At 57.5% G+C, this 16364-nt stretch overlaps 1 protein-coding gene across 4 annotated transcripts in view; it reads right to left on the reverse strand.

Moving 5' to 3' along the window:
- The window catches only part of PXYLP1 (2-phosphoxylose phosphatase 1), a 69005-nt gene that overhangs the window by 8867 nt on the left and 43774 nt on the right, over positions 1–16364 (reverse strand). For all 4 annotated transcript variants that reach the window (XM_002716582.5, XM_051818661.2, XM_017346813.3 and 1 more), the window contains 2 exons: positions 8213–8371; positions 7408–7534 (listed from right to left, as the gene is read on the reverse strand). In XM_002716582.5, the coding sequence (XP_002716628.1) occupies positions 7408–7534; positions 8213–8371 (286 nt within the window). The remainder of the gene's footprint in view (positions 1–7407; positions 7535–8212; positions 8372–16364) is intronic.

Consider the following 16364-nt stretch of genomic DNA (forward strand, 5'->3'; position numbering starts at 1 on the left):
CTGGCTCCAGGATGCCACCCCCAACCACCCAGCCATGCCCGCTGGGAGCCAGGAGCTGCCTGGGTCCCTTCTGCCGTGCCCTGCACAGCCCACCTGCCCTCAACCTTGCGGACTCCTCCTGCTGGGGCTTCTCCACCTGATTCCCTTCACCCTCACTGTCACCTGGGCTTGGGCCTCAGGCAGCTCCTGCTTGGGTGGCAGCGGGCTCCTCACAGGCCCTCCACAGCCACAAGGACTCCAGGTGACTCGAGTTGCCACCACCCTTCCACACTGACGCTGCCTGTCAAGTGTGTCCTGACCCGCCTCCCTCTGAGGATGCCCCTCCCCTCTCTGTCTGCCCTGGCCACACACAGTCAAGGCCTTTGTCCCCCTAGCACACAGCGCAACCCCTCCTCCCCAGTGCCACCATGTGCCGCAGGGTGGCCCTATCCTCCTGGGGAACGCACCCCCAAGCTTCGCCTCAGTCACCTGAAATCCTTGATTTTTCCAACCTTTGGAAAACCTCCCTTTTGGAAAATTGCTTGCAGCGTGAGGCAACCGAGATCTCCACGCTGTTTCCGGCACGCCGTGCGCACTGCACACGCACCGGCTCATTCAGCGTGGCTGGCCATGAACATCTGTACACGTGATCTGTGTGTCTGCACGCTCGGTCAGTGGAGACATAATTCATCTTCCTAGCAGCTGATACCAATTTTCTCTGAAGAGTGAAATGACCAGTGCGCGCGCACACACCTTTCCTGTGAATACCAAATGGCCTGTGAATGCAGATCCGCTTTCCGGCTGACGAGAGCGGGGACAGGGCAGCTGACTACTAGGCTGCGCAGGAGTTGGCATGGGAGGAAGCAAAGATAAACAGCTCTCTCGGCAAACTCCTGCTGGCTGAAAGCACCATTAACTGTGGCAATGCTTTAGAACCTGCTGCCCAAGTGGGTTTCTTATCTTTCAAAAGCAGAAAGCTGAGAGGAAAATCCATCTTCCAAAGAGTCTGTTTTAAATTTAGAGCGTGCCCATCCCGACTGGCCCCAGGCCCTAATAAATCACACCGGCTGGCTACAGGGATGACGGCTTTTCCCTCACCCAAGGCGGAAGCACATACATGTTTGCAGACCGGGCAACAGAAGGTGCAGACAGGGAACGGGACTGCCGACGTGAGCCACTCAGGCAAGGCTCCCGCCAGCAAGGGTTGAGTGCTCTGCTCTGGGCCATCGGTTCAGCCTGGTGACTTCTGAGGCCCTAAGAGAGTGTTGCTGCTGCTTTCAGAAGTGGAATTTCACGCCGGAAGGCGTCTGCTGGGACATCCCGGGGTGTCCGGGCAGCTGGCAGCTGACTGATGTGCTTGTCACACCTCCCTCCGTGGTGCCCAAAGATAAAATTGGTGGAAGGAAGGCTTTACTTGCAGGACGGCTAACACCCGACTCTATCTTTTAAGGGGGAAGGTGATCAGACAGCCTGTCTGGTCCATCCTGCCTGGCCCATGGCATCACCTCTAGAGCCCAGAAGGTTCTTAGCACTGGGTGGATGCTGTACATCACGTGGGAATGAACCTCCCTGTGAAGGGTTCCAGCCTTGACAGCCTCAACACATAGGGCCCAAGTGCCCATCGTGTTTATTAAAATACCCGGGTTTTGATGGCCATATGAAACAGAAAGGCTGCTGTAACACTACTCACTGGACGCTAACGCTCTCCTCTTTCTTGGGAACTTGGTAAGATCCCAGGCTGGGGGCCATGGAGGGTCAGTACAGCCACATGATTAAGTATTTGCCGTTGTAGTGGAAGAACGCATTCCGCGTCTTCACATTCTTGCCTTTCTTCTATCTGGGTTTGGATGGAAGCAGCCCAGGTTCACCCACAGACATCCCCGGGGAACGGGCACGCAATAACCTAGGAGGAACCCGGGGCCCTGACTCTCACAGGCAGAGAGAAGCGTGAGTGTGCTATTTAATGGAATACAGCCTCGAGTCTCCTCACCCTGGCAGACACAGAAATGACGGCACCTTCCAGAAAACCTCCTAATTGCAAGGCCCCACTGCTCATGTGCTTTCTTGCCGGAAACTGAGAGAATCCAAAGGTTTATCATCTTGAGACTTGAAGTCACTCCCTGTAGAGCTCTGACTTACATTTTTATATGCATGGCTCACACCTGTGTGTGCCACAGAGGGCGAGACAGCACCCTGAGGCTGCTCTCTGTACTCAGGAGAAATGAACTGTGCTTCAGCCATCGCCTGAGCACCCCTGAGCTCTGCAGAGAAGAGTCCCCGCCATCAGAAGACAGGATTCAAGGACGCTCACTCAGCTGGAGATGGGAGTGAAATCATGCCAGGCTCGCCTGTTGACTTACTTATTTATCTGAAAGGCAAAGCTGCAGAGAGAGGGGGAGAGACAGAGAGAAAGAACTGAAGCTAGGAGCTAGGGGTTTCTTCTGGTTCTCCCATGTGGATGGCAGGGGCCCAGGCACTTGGGCCGTCCTCCGCTATTTGTCCCAGGCCATTAGCAGAGAGCTGGATTGGAAGTGGAGCAGCTGGGACATGAACAGGGGCCCATATGGGATGCTGGTACTGCAGGCAGCAGCTTTACCTGCTACGCCATAATACCAGCCACCTCACCCCAGGTTTTTAAAATGTATGCCAAGGAGCCAGCATTGTGGCATAGCCTGTTAAGCCTCTGCTTGCAATGTTGGCAGCCCTTATGGGCACCAATTCAAGTCCTGGCTGCTCCACTTCCAATCCAGCTCTCTACTAACTTGTCTGGGAAAGCTCTGGAAGGTCGTGCAAGTACTTACACGTGGGAGACCGGGCTGGAGTTCCTGGTTCCTGGCTTTGGCCTGGCCCAGCCCTGGCTGTTGTAGCCATTTGGAAAGTAGACCACCAAGTAGATGGAAGATCTCTCTCTCTCTCTGCCTTTTTAGTAAGTAAATAAATAAATCTTTAAAATGTAAGATTCACGCCACTGAAAGACTGTGTTATCTTCCACTGTTAGCATGACGGGACTCTAAGGAGGGAAGCCCTGGGCACTCCCGTCTCCAGCTTTCTGGTCCGGTCCATGTCACCTGCTGTGACCACTGCCCCAGCTCCCTGAGCCCCCATCACATCGCGTCCTGACGTCTCCTGTGTGTGCAATGCAGCGTCTCCCCGGACTCCTCTCTGGCTTTGGCCCCACTTGCTCCCAGCTTCTGTCTCGCACACCAACCAGGCTCCGCTTCCACTGCAGCCGACAGGCTGAACCCTCTCAGACAAGCCCCCGTCTCCCAGCGGGCCCACACGCCGAGCCCCGGAACTGCCACCTGCTGGCCTCACACAGCTTGCGCTGAAGTGCTCAGAACTTCCCTCCCGTGGCCCCGCATCTGAGCCCAGCAAACAGCTGCTCAGAAAAACCTGGGTGCCGGCCTCCCCTCCCCCACAACCCGTCACCAAGTCCTACTGACCCGACCTTGTGACCTGCTCTAAGAACCGCCCTCTCCCCGTCTCTGTGGTCCCTGCCTGACTTCCTGCCCCCATCACTTATTCAGTCAACAAGTATTTGCCACACTCCTCCTCAGTGCACGGTCCTAGGTGCCTGGGATGCAGCAACAGTGGACAAAAGTAATAACCCCTGCCCGCAGGGAGCTTACCGACAAGACACGATGACCACAGCAAGTGTGTGTGTTACATGGGGACAGATGTTGTGGGAAAGAACAAGGGAAGAGGCTGTGAGGGGCTTGGGCAGATGGAGAAATGCCTTGTCATTTTAGCTGCAGGGTTTTGAGTAGGCCTTAGCAACAACTGGCCATACGGCTCTCTGAGGGTAAAGGCTTTCGGAGAGAGGAAGACACTATGTGCAAAGGCCCTGGGGCAGCAGTGTGTTGAGTATGCAAAGCACTAGGTACAGCGAGGGTGTAGTAGAGCAAGTGAGGGCAAAGAGCACTTTAATGAATGCCTCGTATGAGAAATGCAGTCTCATCCTGGATCTCTCTCCCCATGACAACATTGACACCATCGCCACCATCAAAGTCGGCTCTACTTTAGGGCTGCCAGAGACCTCCGCCCCAGCCCCCTGCCCTCAGCTCCCTTGCCGCCTTCATGCCGGGAACCCACCCTCTCCGGCTGGGCATGCAGAGCAGCAGATGACCAAGTTCCCGCCCCATGCCCAGCCCTGTGGCGAGTGCTGAGTACCCGCAGGCGCCGAGCTGCACACCGTCCACACGCTGCACAGGCTGCCCTGTACCGCACCCATTCTGGTCGCTTTCTCTGGGTGGCCCGATCTGCCCCCCTCCCTGCCCCAACTCCCTGGGGTCAGGTTGCCCCTCTTCTGGCTCGTGGCCCTGAACACGGTACCCGAGCCACTCCCACTCCTACTTCTTCCTGCTCCTCCCCTCCCACCTCTTTCTCTTTTCTCTCTAATGCTGCTGCTGCCGCCACCTGCGCTGACCACGGTTCTCTGAGGCTCACCATGGGGCAGCACCAGGCCTGCCTCTAGGGGTGCATCGGCCCCATGAAGCCTGGAGCGACCTTGCTCTCGTCACCCCTTAGAAGCTTGGGCTCCCACCCAGCCACACGTCGATCTCTTTCTCAGACACGTGCCGCTCTTCCAGCCTCAGGCCCTTTGCACTTGCTGTTCCCCCCATCTGGAACCCTCTTTCCCTAGATCTTCATGGACCTGGCTCCTTCACTGCCCATGTGTGCCAGCCAGCCAGGACCCAGCATGTGACAGGAGCATAAAACCGAAGTTGTTGAATGAATGCCGATTAAAGTGATTATTTTTCTTCCTTGGATGTAGAAAAGGACATTTAACTCATATTTGTGAATGGAAAAAAAAAAAAAAAAAGGCTAACAACCTTAACACTGGCTCCGCATGGTACCATGAGGGTCCCAGCAGTATCACGTTCAGAGCCTGTGGCATTCAGGAAGAATCTTGGAGAGCCACGGGCTGTGTCGCTGGGGCTGGAAACTGTGGGCAGCCGCCTTGCAGGACAGTGTGTCCCTGCTGGGCTCAGCTCACCGCACCCCTGCCTGCTTCTGGCCTGGAGCAATGGGCACACTCCGACCCTCGCTGCCTCTTAGGGGGTCACGAGGTCACCTACTGATGAAGCTGAACTTGCGCGTGGGAAGACAACAGGCAGTGCTGGTGACCCAGATCCCACGCGCCCGGGGCAGTCGGCAGCCCGGCTGGCCCCACTGCACCCTAGCCGGGTTCCTCTCCACTCTCACTCTAAGAACACGTTTGCAGTGACCAAGTCAGCTCTGACCGCTTTCCAAGAAGGACTTAACCAAATGGCACTAAGTAACTCAACAGGCACAGCCCGCGAGGGGAAGGGCAACGAGGGCAGACGCAGCCGAGGCAATGGGTCCCCGGGGACTCAGCCTCTCCGGGAACGGCTCCAACAGAGGGGCCCCCAGGTGGCTGCACCTGCAGGAGGGGGCCCGGCCCAGAAGGCCCCCTGGCAGCTGTGGGCCGTGATCTGTCCCCACTGCCCAGTCTCGGGGTGGCCCAGGCCCGTCCTTGCCTCTACCACCTTATCTCCACTTTGCAGGAAGTGAGTTGCCCCGCATCCATCAGGCCACAAAGGCCTTGGGGACTCCCCAGCCAAGGCTGAGATCTGTAACACGGCACACGATGGGGACGCTTAACAGGTGACTGTGACCTGAGACTCGCACTGAGGTCCTGAATTCACTCTGCAACCCACCCAGCCTGAGCCGCCGGGCTCCGGGCAGGGCACAGCTGAGCCAGAGGGGAGGCAGAGCCTCGAGGAAGAGCTGCTGCCAAGTGCCAGGTGCACAGCCCTCTACCAGGTGGCCACACTCACGGGACCTCTCCTCTGGAAGTACTCAGAGTGGCCCCCCAAAGCCGTGGGGTGCCCAGCCATAGCTGTGTGGTTTCGGGACTACCCCTGTCTTGAGCCGAGCCAGCCAATCAAATTCCCGCTATGGGCACATGAAGTGGACTCTGGAGCCCACGGGATGGCCCACACTGTCCATGAGGCTACCCTGGGTCTGGCCAGCGGATAGCCACTGGGTGGGCAGCGGCACGGCTGTACCAGGTGTCAACGCACGGAGACTCTGCTCCACCTGATGGAGAGAAGCCACTTCCCTGAGCGCCACTCCCTACACCCCTCTCCCAGGGTCCAGAAATGGAGGGGTTAATGCCCAGCACAACCCCAGCTGAGGGTCGGTTTTGTTCAGGACCCTTCCGGTACCCTCCCCATTTCCAGCGTGTCGGGCTCCGCCAAGGCGTGCTCCAACCCCAGACGCCAGCCTCATGCATGGGGGTCCCCTGAGCTGCAGGAGAGAGCCCAGAGCAGGCCACGGGGCTAGGGAGCTGCAGCAGGTGCAGAAGCACGGAGGGCAGCGGGTCTGGTGGGATGGGGGTTACGTAACCGCAGCCTCTGAGGGTCTTGGCGGAGGCAGGGATGAAAGGCGAGAGAGAGGGGTCTCAGCCTGGAGGCAGCGAGCGGTGGAGGCCTGGCCCCTGACATCCTGGACCCCACCCAGGCCCCAGGCTGTGCCTCCATGTTTGCTGCCTAAGAAGCCCCACGTGCCCAGGCCACAGGCACTGGGCAGCTCCAGCCTGCCACAGGAAAGCATATAAAAGCCTCAGGAGGGTTTGACATAAAGTGGTTCACGGGCAGAGGTCTGCGTTGAAGTTAGGCTGCTGTGGCCTTTAAATAGCAGCCCCGGCTGCCACGAGGCCACGAGGGGCCCCGCCAGGCAGGCTGGCACTCCAGGAGCATTGCATCAGGACATGTTCCCCATCGAGCAGGTCCCTGTCTCCAGCCTCCTCTTCTGACTCCTGCTCGCGCTGGCGGGCGCCCCCGGACGTGGCTGCCAGGGGTCTGGCCTATGGTTCTTTGTTAGCCGTGCCTCCGATTTTAGCACCACGCCATTTCCATACACGCAGTCTCCACGCTGTTAAATTATGTTTCATCCCAAGGGCCTTCAACCAAGGGCAGGCTGTCGCTCCTCCCGGGACAAAGGTAAAGACTGAAAGAGTTACCTTACACCCACAGGCGCTGCAGCTGCTAACGCGCGCGCATTGTGGCATCTCACTCGTTCCTTACCCAGCCCTGCCCGGCACAGACACGAGGCCGAGCCTCAGACAGACTTATGGACACGCCTGCTGCCCTGAACGGAAGAGCTGGGCCAGTCTGGGAACTCCTAACCCAGTGCTTACTGTCCCACATCCCAGAGTGGGAAACCCTGCCTCGGCGGGCCTGGGCTCAAACCTGGGTGTATCTGCTGTGCTGCCTGGAGGAGGTGTCCCCGGCTCCCCTTTTCAATTGTATAATGGCTTTTACCTGCAAGACCACTTGGACGCTCAGCTCCTGCTATCAGTGCGTGCTTAATGGATGCGGGTCACTCCCCCGCCCTGTAATTTTCCACTGCACACGACAGAGCAGATTCTTGAAGATGACTTGTAGGAAACGTGCAATTTACCTGTTAGCCACCAGAGTGCAGTCAATTTCCAGTCGCTTGGTTTTGGGGATGGCATACAGCGGGTACCTGTCTCCGTGGCGAATGAACACGTGCACCGAGACCAGCTTAAAGTGATGCGGGGCGTGACCTGCAAGACACAGCCTGTGGTCACTCCACAGGGCTCAATCTTCCAGAGGAGGGCTGGGGTGGGGGTGGGTGTGTGTGTGATCTGGCCATGCCTGTGCTGGGCCCCCAAAGAGGAGGTGGTGACCATCACTGCACAGCCATAGTCAGGGGCCTCTGTATCCCAGACCACCCGGAAACAATGGCGAGGACAGGTTCTGGGGTGGGTGGGCGGTGGGGTGGGCTGGGGCCAGAGGGCTTGTGCTGATGGAGGTGCTCTCCCCCATATCCATAGGCCAGGGGCCGGCCCCCAGGAACTCTGCAAACAATGGCTTCTGTTGTAGAGCCTCAGACCAACAGAGAGACACACACACTCCCCATCATCCTTTGAGAACACTCAGCAAAGCAGGACAATGGAGGAATCATGTGTTCCAGCAGCTTTATGGCACGACACCCTTCCGGCTCGCCAAGGCCGCCCCACAGACGCGGTGACGGGCCGTATCGGTGAGCCATGAGCTGGTCCCAGTGAGGGGCTCCTGAACCCCCTCTGCAGCCCTGCGCCACGTGCACTGGTTACTCCCCTTCAGGACCCGGGAGCTCACGGCCCAGAGGCAAGCGCGGGACCTGAGCCCAGCTCACCTAAGCCCCGTCACTGGGCTATGCTGCTTGAAGATGGAGTTCCCGGCGGCACGGCCAGGCCTACCTTCCATGCTGCGCTCGGCCACACTCGGGAGGTTGCAGTACAGGAGCGCCTCGTACACGGGGTCCGTGACCGGGGGCTCCGTCACCGGGTCAGGCATGATCCTCTTCCGGCTCTTGCTGCTCACTGCATTCTTGGTGGCTGACACGGGGATCAGGTGGACTGCAAGGCAAACCACGCGGATCACAAGGCCCAGGCCCTGGGGCTCCAGGGTGGCCTCCAGGGTAGGGAGGGGTCAGCTTCTCAGTGTGTCCCGAGCCCCTCCTCCTTCCCAGTGCCACAGCAGTGCCTGGCCACATAAGGCCAGCAAGCCATCCCTGAGACGGGGTCCACGCTTTGGGGAAGGGGAGAGCAAATGCCCGTGAACTTCTCCCTACCCGATCACTCGTCCTCACAGCAGATGACCGAGTCCTACCGCCCTGTCAACTCTGGCCCTCTCTGGAGGGCTGCTGGGCGCTAGATGCGGTATCTCACAAAGCTCAGTTAGCACCACCTGTCCACTCCTGGGCCCTGCTCGGGGATCCCCATGAGGGCCCAGGCACATGAACGCACTGGGTGGAGCCTGGTCTGGCGCTCACTCCTCCGGTCCCAAGCACCAGCTTTCCCACCTGTGTCCTCTGGGTGAGGGCGGGGGATGGTGAGGGGAAGGGGCGGTGAGGGTGGGCCCACTGTCTGCGACATCTGTTCATCTCACACCCTTTCTCTGTGAGGTCTGGGCGAGCTGTCAGTCATGAGGTCCTGCCCTCCCACCCCGCAGCAGGGCAGAAGTGACGGGAGCCAATGATGACAGCGGTAGCCGCTGGCCCCCTTGTCCTTGGGGAAGGAGCTACAGAGACACCTGAAGGGGGTCTGCTTCTCCTGGACGCTATCTGTCAGGCACGGCAGCTTGGGGCTGCCCGGCCATCCACCCGTCTGTGGACAGTCTGTCTCGGTGGCCCCAATGTTCCCATCCCCATAGCAGCCCAGACTTTCCAGAACAACTTTCAAAGCGGTAACCACACTTCCAGCACCCACAGATCTAGTTAACTTCTGCAAGGTGTATTAACCACCATCACACACACACACACACACACACACACACACACACACACAGAAACGACTGGCAGCACAGGCACCAGCCATCAGTCTCAATCAATTTAAATGCCCCCAACTTCTTCTACATAAATATTTAAAACTTCCCTCTGGCAAAGAGCTGCCATAAACAAAGACAAAAGGCAAGTGATATATGGAGAGAAAAATGTCCACCACACACATAACAGACGGATGATTAAGCTCCAGAGTACACAAGAGTCCCTTCAACTGGAAAATCATTAAAGGACATGAACAGGCTAATTATAGACGAACAGGCACCACTGGCCAACAGACACAGGGAAAGATGCTCACGGCTATGCATAATTAAAGAAATGCAGAGTAAACCAGTAATGGCTGTGACTGTCCCCCCGTCAGACTGGAAAGTAAGGTTTCAATGATAATTCCAATACTGGCCTGGCAGGAGTGAGAGAACCCTGAGGCTTCCACGCACTGCAGGTGGAGTGATACGGAACCGCCTTTGGAAGCCGTGCTTGCCAGAAGCCATTCAAGTGTCCTCTGGGCCTTATCCCTGTTCCCATTACTCTCGACCTGGGAATCCATCTATCCCATAAAGGTAGCAGTTCCCACACACGGAACGAGACTCACTGCTGCGCTGGCTGTAGTAACAGAATTAGAAACAGCCACCCCCAGCAGAGCAGAACGGCACATCCACACTACAGGAGGCTCCGCCCCGACTGATAAGAACAGCAGAGAATCAAAGGTAGGCGCTCCCGTTATGGTGCAGTGGGTCAAGTCACTGCTCGGGACACCTGCGCCCCCTATTGGAGGGATGGTTTGCATCCTGGCTGCTCCACTTCTGATCCAGCTTCTTGCTAGTGCGCCCAGGAAGGCAGCGGAGGGTGGCTCAAGTACTTGTGTTCCTGCCATCCAGGCGGGAGACTTGGCTCCTGGCTTCAGGCTGGCCGAGCCCTGACTCTTGGGGCACTTGGCAAGTGAACCAGCAGATGTAAGACCTCTGTGTGTGGGGCTGGCACTGTGGTACAGAGAGTTAATGCCCTGGCCTGAAACGCCAGCATCCCATATGGCACTGGTTCGAGACCTGGCTGCTCCACTTCCGATCCAGCTCTCTGCTATGGCCTGGGAAAGCAGTAGAAGATGGCCCAAGTGCTTGAGCCCCTGCCCCTGTGAGGGAGACCTGGAGGAAACTCCTGGCTCCTGGCTTCGGATCGGTACAGCTCTGGCTGTTGCAGCCAACTGGGGAGTGAACCATCAGATAGAAGACCTCTCTCTCTTTTTCTGCCTCTCCTCTCTCTCTCTCTGTGTAACTCTGACTTTCAAATAAATAAATAAATCTTAAAAAGAAAAAAAGACCTCTGTGTGTGTGTCCCTCCCTCTCTCTGTGCCACTTTGCCTTTTAAGTGAATTAAAGAATGAATCTTTAAAAAAAATGAAGATGAATTGAGGTGAATAAACCCCATCATTGGATATGAACATAATCATGTCTGAGTGAAGAAAAAGCAAATGCGAGTGCACGGTGCCATTCGGGTGTGTGTTTACCACGGACGCACACAGAGCGACCACTGGTGGCGTGTCCATCACCGGGCTGCAATGGCTTGCCCTGGGGCAGGGATGCAGTGGGGTGTGGAGAGTATTTCGGTCTTTCTGTAAACATTTCTATTGTTTTATGTGTCTGCACACAGACATGCACGTATATGTTTACAGTAAACACCTGCTACCCATTTTCTCTGTGTAAAGAGATATAGACATCTTTCTATAACACAGAGATAGACATACATGCCTTTGACAGCCAGTATTTGCCCATTCCTGTCTGTGTCACTAGGACAGCGACCACACAGCTACACACTGCTCCATCACTAACTCAGAACCGGTGCTTCGGCCACTCCCGGAGCCCCTGTCTTGCCAGCAGCTGGGAGAGGCCACGGTGGCTGATGCCCGGCTCAGGTGTTCCTAGAGAATCAACATCAGAGGTCACGCCAGAGCGAGGGGGTGTGGAATGACTGATGTCCCAAGGCAGTGTCCCGGTGACCTGGCCCTCTGGCTGGACGGCAGCCTGAGTCTTTTACTCTGCCCTTCCTAAGAGCCACCAGGTACCAGCCTCTTGGTGACACCTGTGAGCACGCTCTCCTGGCTAGGCAGGAAGAGGTGCAGCCAAGGACATGAGATGAGTGTCATGCGGATGGAGGGACATGGGCTCCCGGGTCCCTGGCCTGTGGAAGCTGCCACTCAGCAACGACAGGGGCTGGGTCCAAATGACCCCACCATGACCCAGAGAGCGGTGGTTGGAAAGCCACAAAGATCAGGTAACGATCAGAACAAGAGCTTCCGTCAGGGAGATCTTATCTGCAGCTTCCTCGGGCATCCGTGCCCGTGGGCCCGATTCGCTGGGTCCGAGTGTTGAGCTCGTTCTGTGCTTTCTGTGCCTTCCTGAGTCACCCGGACCCGGCGCCAGCCCACACGGGGCCCTCCAGACACCAGGTACTCAGAGAAGTTCCCAAGCATAGAAGCCGCACAGAGTCTCCCCAGTTCTAGCTGGATTCTTCACCCCAACTTGGTTCTCATTATCCTGAACTGTTCAGAGCCACCCCACCCCACCCCACAGGGTGTTTCTCACCCGTGCTTCTCCCTGCTTGCAATCTTACCCTTACCCCATAACTGATCTCAGGAGTCACCTCCTCCAGGAAGGCCACCAGGCAGTTTCCACGTCCCTCTTCTAGGAGTCTACCCAGCTTCCGCTACTGTCATGGCTCATAGCACAGTATTTGTAACTGGGGGTGCCCTGGACTTGTCACCTGACCACCCAAGCACCCAGCCACCTGTGACTACACCCCTTTCACATCTACAGCCCCTGCTGACCGGCAGGAGCTAGGCCTTCCAAAAGCGCTTGCTGAACCAAGGGCCTGCTCTGAGCCAGGTTCTGTGCTCCAGGCTTTGATGAAACATCTCATTGAATCTTCCCATGGGAGCCTGGGGGACAGGGGCCACCCAGTCAGTCTCGGGGAGGGGATTGGCCCCCATAGGCTTCCTGGAGAAGACACGCAGGCCGGGCCTGGAAGGCTGAGGTGAAGCCGACAATGCGGAGTGGCAGCCAGGTGCTGGGTGAAGGGCTGTGTGGCATGGGCCGACACTGCAGGCAGGAGGCAGTGAGCTGGCTCAAGACCCACCTCAGATCCCCAGCGACTTCGGTGCAGTCGGCCATGGGGCAGAGAGCCCCGAGTGGGGGGCAGGGTCACGACAGAGCCTGGAGGGGCAGATGCCGGGCTGGCTGGAGGCAGGTGGCCTCTGCCCTGGCCCCATGTTCATCTTGCTCATCTGGACAGAGGGGGCTGATGCACGGGGCAGGGGACCCTGGGACGCTGCTTCTCTCCACAAGGCCTTGCTCACCCCAGCAGCTCCTCCAGCCACCCTATGCGACCATCAGGAGCTCTGCTGGTCCTAATCAGAATGCAGTAGCTCCGATGTTATCAGCCAAGAGACTGGTGGGGAGGGGGGAGAGATCCGGGACTAGGCGGATGAACAGAAGGATCCTGAGTGACACTGCGGAGGTGGAAAAAACCAGGCATCTAAATGAGTGCCCTGGGGCCACTGTGACACTAGGAGCAACAGGGACAAAACAGCGGACAGCTCGTATGGCATGCCCGACGGGACGGGTGGGCCGCTTCCCCGCGGCGTGAGGACCCAGCAGAAGCAGATTTCCATCACCTACTCATCCGCTCCGCTGTCATGTCCACCACATCTCTGTGCCTCTGGCCCTCTCGTACAGAGATGCCGGCGGGGTCTCCCCAAGTTGCGAAGAGGTGGCAGAGAACGCCACCTGCCAAGCACTTCCTCGCTTTCGGAAGCAAACCCCAAACTGCCCAGAACCACGAGTGGACAAGCGGGAGCCATTCCACACAGGCCCCATCTCACCCTCCAAACGCACGCAGGGTGAATCCGCAGGCACTGTTAGCAGATACGGCCCAGCTACAGTGCGGGTGCACGGCAAACTGGCCCCTCCTGCCTTTCCCAGCTTTGCACCTCATGCTAGAGCGAGAAAACATCAGACAGGTCTGGGCAAGTCAGGGGGCCTCTGTGAGGCCCCGCAGTCGGCAAACCCGGGCCTGCGACCCCCTGCCCCCCGCCCCATAGCCCCCAAAGCCTGGTATTCATACGTCTGTCCACTCAGCCACCCGACAGCTATCATTAAACAAGAAGAGAGGAGCAGGAAGCAGGCAGACCGTAAGAGGGAAGTGGCCTTTTTGGTCACAATGCCTCCTGCACTCTCTGGCCATCAGTTTGGGGCTGCAGGTGCAGGAATGGTGCTGTGATGTTTCAGCCGTCAGGGTGCAGTTGAGCTGTCAGTAACAGCACCAGGCAAGACGCGACCTGAGCAGGGTGCCCTGGCTCTGCAGCCAACACTGCAGCCTGCTCTGGAGGGAGATGCTCAGACGGTCTGTCCATTTCAAGTTTCATCTAGTCTCCTGATGATCCCCAGGGACTAGATAAAGGCGGGAGAGGGTCCTGGGTCAGGGCCAAGGCCAGATCATAATCTACCAGCCTGGGTTCCTGGGCCACAGGCTCCTGCCTGGCCTCTGGGTCTCAGGTCACTTTAGTTACTACTATAAGCTCAATGGTCCCCAGGGTGCACAGGCGATGCTTCGGTTAGGTGTCTGGTGTCAGCTCATTACCCGAGTCCCTTTGGCTTGCACAAAAATGGGCCATGTCGCCCTTCTGGGATACCGAGTCAAGGTATGTGGTCCTCGCCCCACTTCCCCATAGCAAGGCACAGAAGCCCAGCCAGCTGGTCTCCCTTTGCCTCAGCCACTCTGGTCTCAGCAGCTTTTCTACCCCCCCCCCTTTTTTTTTTAAGATTTATTTATTTATTTGAAAGGCAGAGCCACAGAGAAAGAGATCTTCCATCTGCCGGTTTACTCCTCAGAGGTCTGCAACACCAGAGCTGGGCCAGGTCAAAGCCAGGAGCCTGGAACTCCATCTGGGTCTCCCACTTGAGGGCTGAGCCCCAAGCACTTGGGCCGTCTTCCGCTGCCTTCCCAAGCCATTAGCAGGAAGCAGGATTAGAAGTGGAGCAGCTGGGACTCGAACTGGCGCCCATATGGTTTGCCTGTCGGACCTTCATAAATACATTCAGCTGTTCTTCAGAAGTTAAAACACCCCCAGCGCCACCACAAACAGCACACAGCTGGGGTGCCTGCTCTCTTCTGTTTGTTTTGGGAGGCGGGGGTGGAGACAGGTGAAGGGTGAAGCTCGGGGCCACCTGTGCAGACAGGGAGGCGCTCGGTGTCACACAGACAAGCCTGAGCAGGTGAGTTTGCACCTTGCACTTCCCTTTCTCATCCATCCAACATCAGCCTTTCCTCTTTTGCTCACCCCCGGCGGTGCCCCCGCTGCACCCCATTTGGGAAGAACTGAGTCAGGCTCTGGCTGACTCAGGGAGCCAGGAGCCCTGGCAGGGGAGCCGCTGCAGCTGGGGATGAGGGCTCAGCACACCCCACAGGCTCTCAGAGTGTCCCTGTCTGACCCTTCCCTCTGTCACTCCCCATCCACCTGCACGGGGTGCCAGGGTGCAGGGGCGCCCACTGTGGTCTGAGCCTGGACCCCAGCAGCAGCCCCCAGAGGGGAGTCTTGGCCTGACAGGCCCACTGGATTCACTGATGCAGACACTAGGGATTCCAGAGCATGACAGAAACTAGGCACAGGCGGGCCCCGACGCAGAGCTGAGGAAAGAACCCGTCTCCCCAGCCTGCTCAGGCCCGCCACCCTCTGCCCTTTCCTTGGGGGACCTGGTAAAAGCCACTGACCTGGGCCCCTGATAGGGGGCTTTAGACCCCAGCTCCTGAATTTGACTTTTAGGGGGTTCACAAGCCCTCTGCGATCACGTGGCCCAGGCTAAGAATGCACCAACGTCCCCAGAAACGGGTTTCTAATTTCGACACTCTTAAGAACAGATCGTTAACACAAAATTTTTTTAAATCAAAAAGGATCTTTACACTTCATATAAACATGAGCTGAGCCTAAAATAGTCTTCCAACACCATGCCATAAAAAGAAGTGGGGAGGTGGCGTTGTGGGACAGCAGGTTAAGCCACCGCCTATGATGCTGGCATCTCATGTGAGTGAGGTTTTAAGTCCCAGCTGCTCCTCTTCCAATCCAGCTCCCTGCTGATGGCCTGGGAAACCAGCAGAAGATGGCCCAAGTGTTTGGGCCCCTGCAGCTACACTGGAGGCCCAGATGGAGCTCTGGGCTCCTGGCTTCAGCCTGGCCCAGCCCTGGCCACTGTGGCCATTTTGGGAAGTGAAGCAGTAGATGGAAGAGATCTGTCACTCTCCTTTCAAATAAATAAATAACTCTTTGGAGGGAAAGAGAGGGGAGAAAGGGAGAAGAGGAGAAAAGGAGGGGCGGGTATTTGATACAGTAGTTAAGATGCTGCCTAGGACACATGCATCCCAGGTCAGAGGGCCTGGGTTCGAGTCCCAGTCCCACTCCCAATTCTAGCTTCCCTCTAATGTACACCCTGGGAGGCAGCAGGTGATGGCTCAAGCAGCTGGGTACCTGCCTCTCATGTGGGAGACCCGGGCTCCTGGCTTTGGCCCGGCCTAGCGCTGACTGTTGTAGACATTGGGGGAGTGAACACGTGGATGGAAAATCTGTCCGTTTCTGTCTCCCTCTCTCTCTGTCTAGGCCTTTCAAATAAAAATGCAAAATAATTAGTTTTTTTTTTCTAAAAAGGGAAAATCACACATAATCCTGCCACCCAGGAAAGCCACAGTGAACGTCTGAGTGTCCACGTGCAGCTGAGCGACCTGTGCGGTAGCCCCTGCACTGGTGGCAATGGGGCCAGTATGGCCCAAGGACACTGCTCTCCCTCCCTGCTCTCCCTCCCCTCCACGGGGCAGTTTCCTGTGTCTCAAACACTGCATGCCATCAAGGCCACCAATCAGCCCTCTGGGAAGGCAGCTCTGCCCTCTGCCTTCTGTGTGAAAGGTGAGAGCTGGCCAGCTGGGTGGGGTGCTCCAGGGAGGCCCTCAGAGAATGAGAGCAGGTGGCTCAGGGTGGGGCCTGGGCCCCGAGGTGTCCAGCAGATGCCTGGAGCTGGGGAAGAGGTGGG

The sequence above is a fragment of the Oryctolagus cuniculus genome, chromosome 4 (assembly GCF_964237555.1).
Source record: "Oryctolagus cuniculus chromosome 4, mOryCun1.1, whole genome shotgun sequence".
In the NCBI taxonomy this organism is placed as follows: domain Eukaryota; kingdom Metazoa; phylum Chordata; class Mammalia; order Lagomorpha; family Leporidae; genus Oryctolagus; species Oryctolagus cuniculus.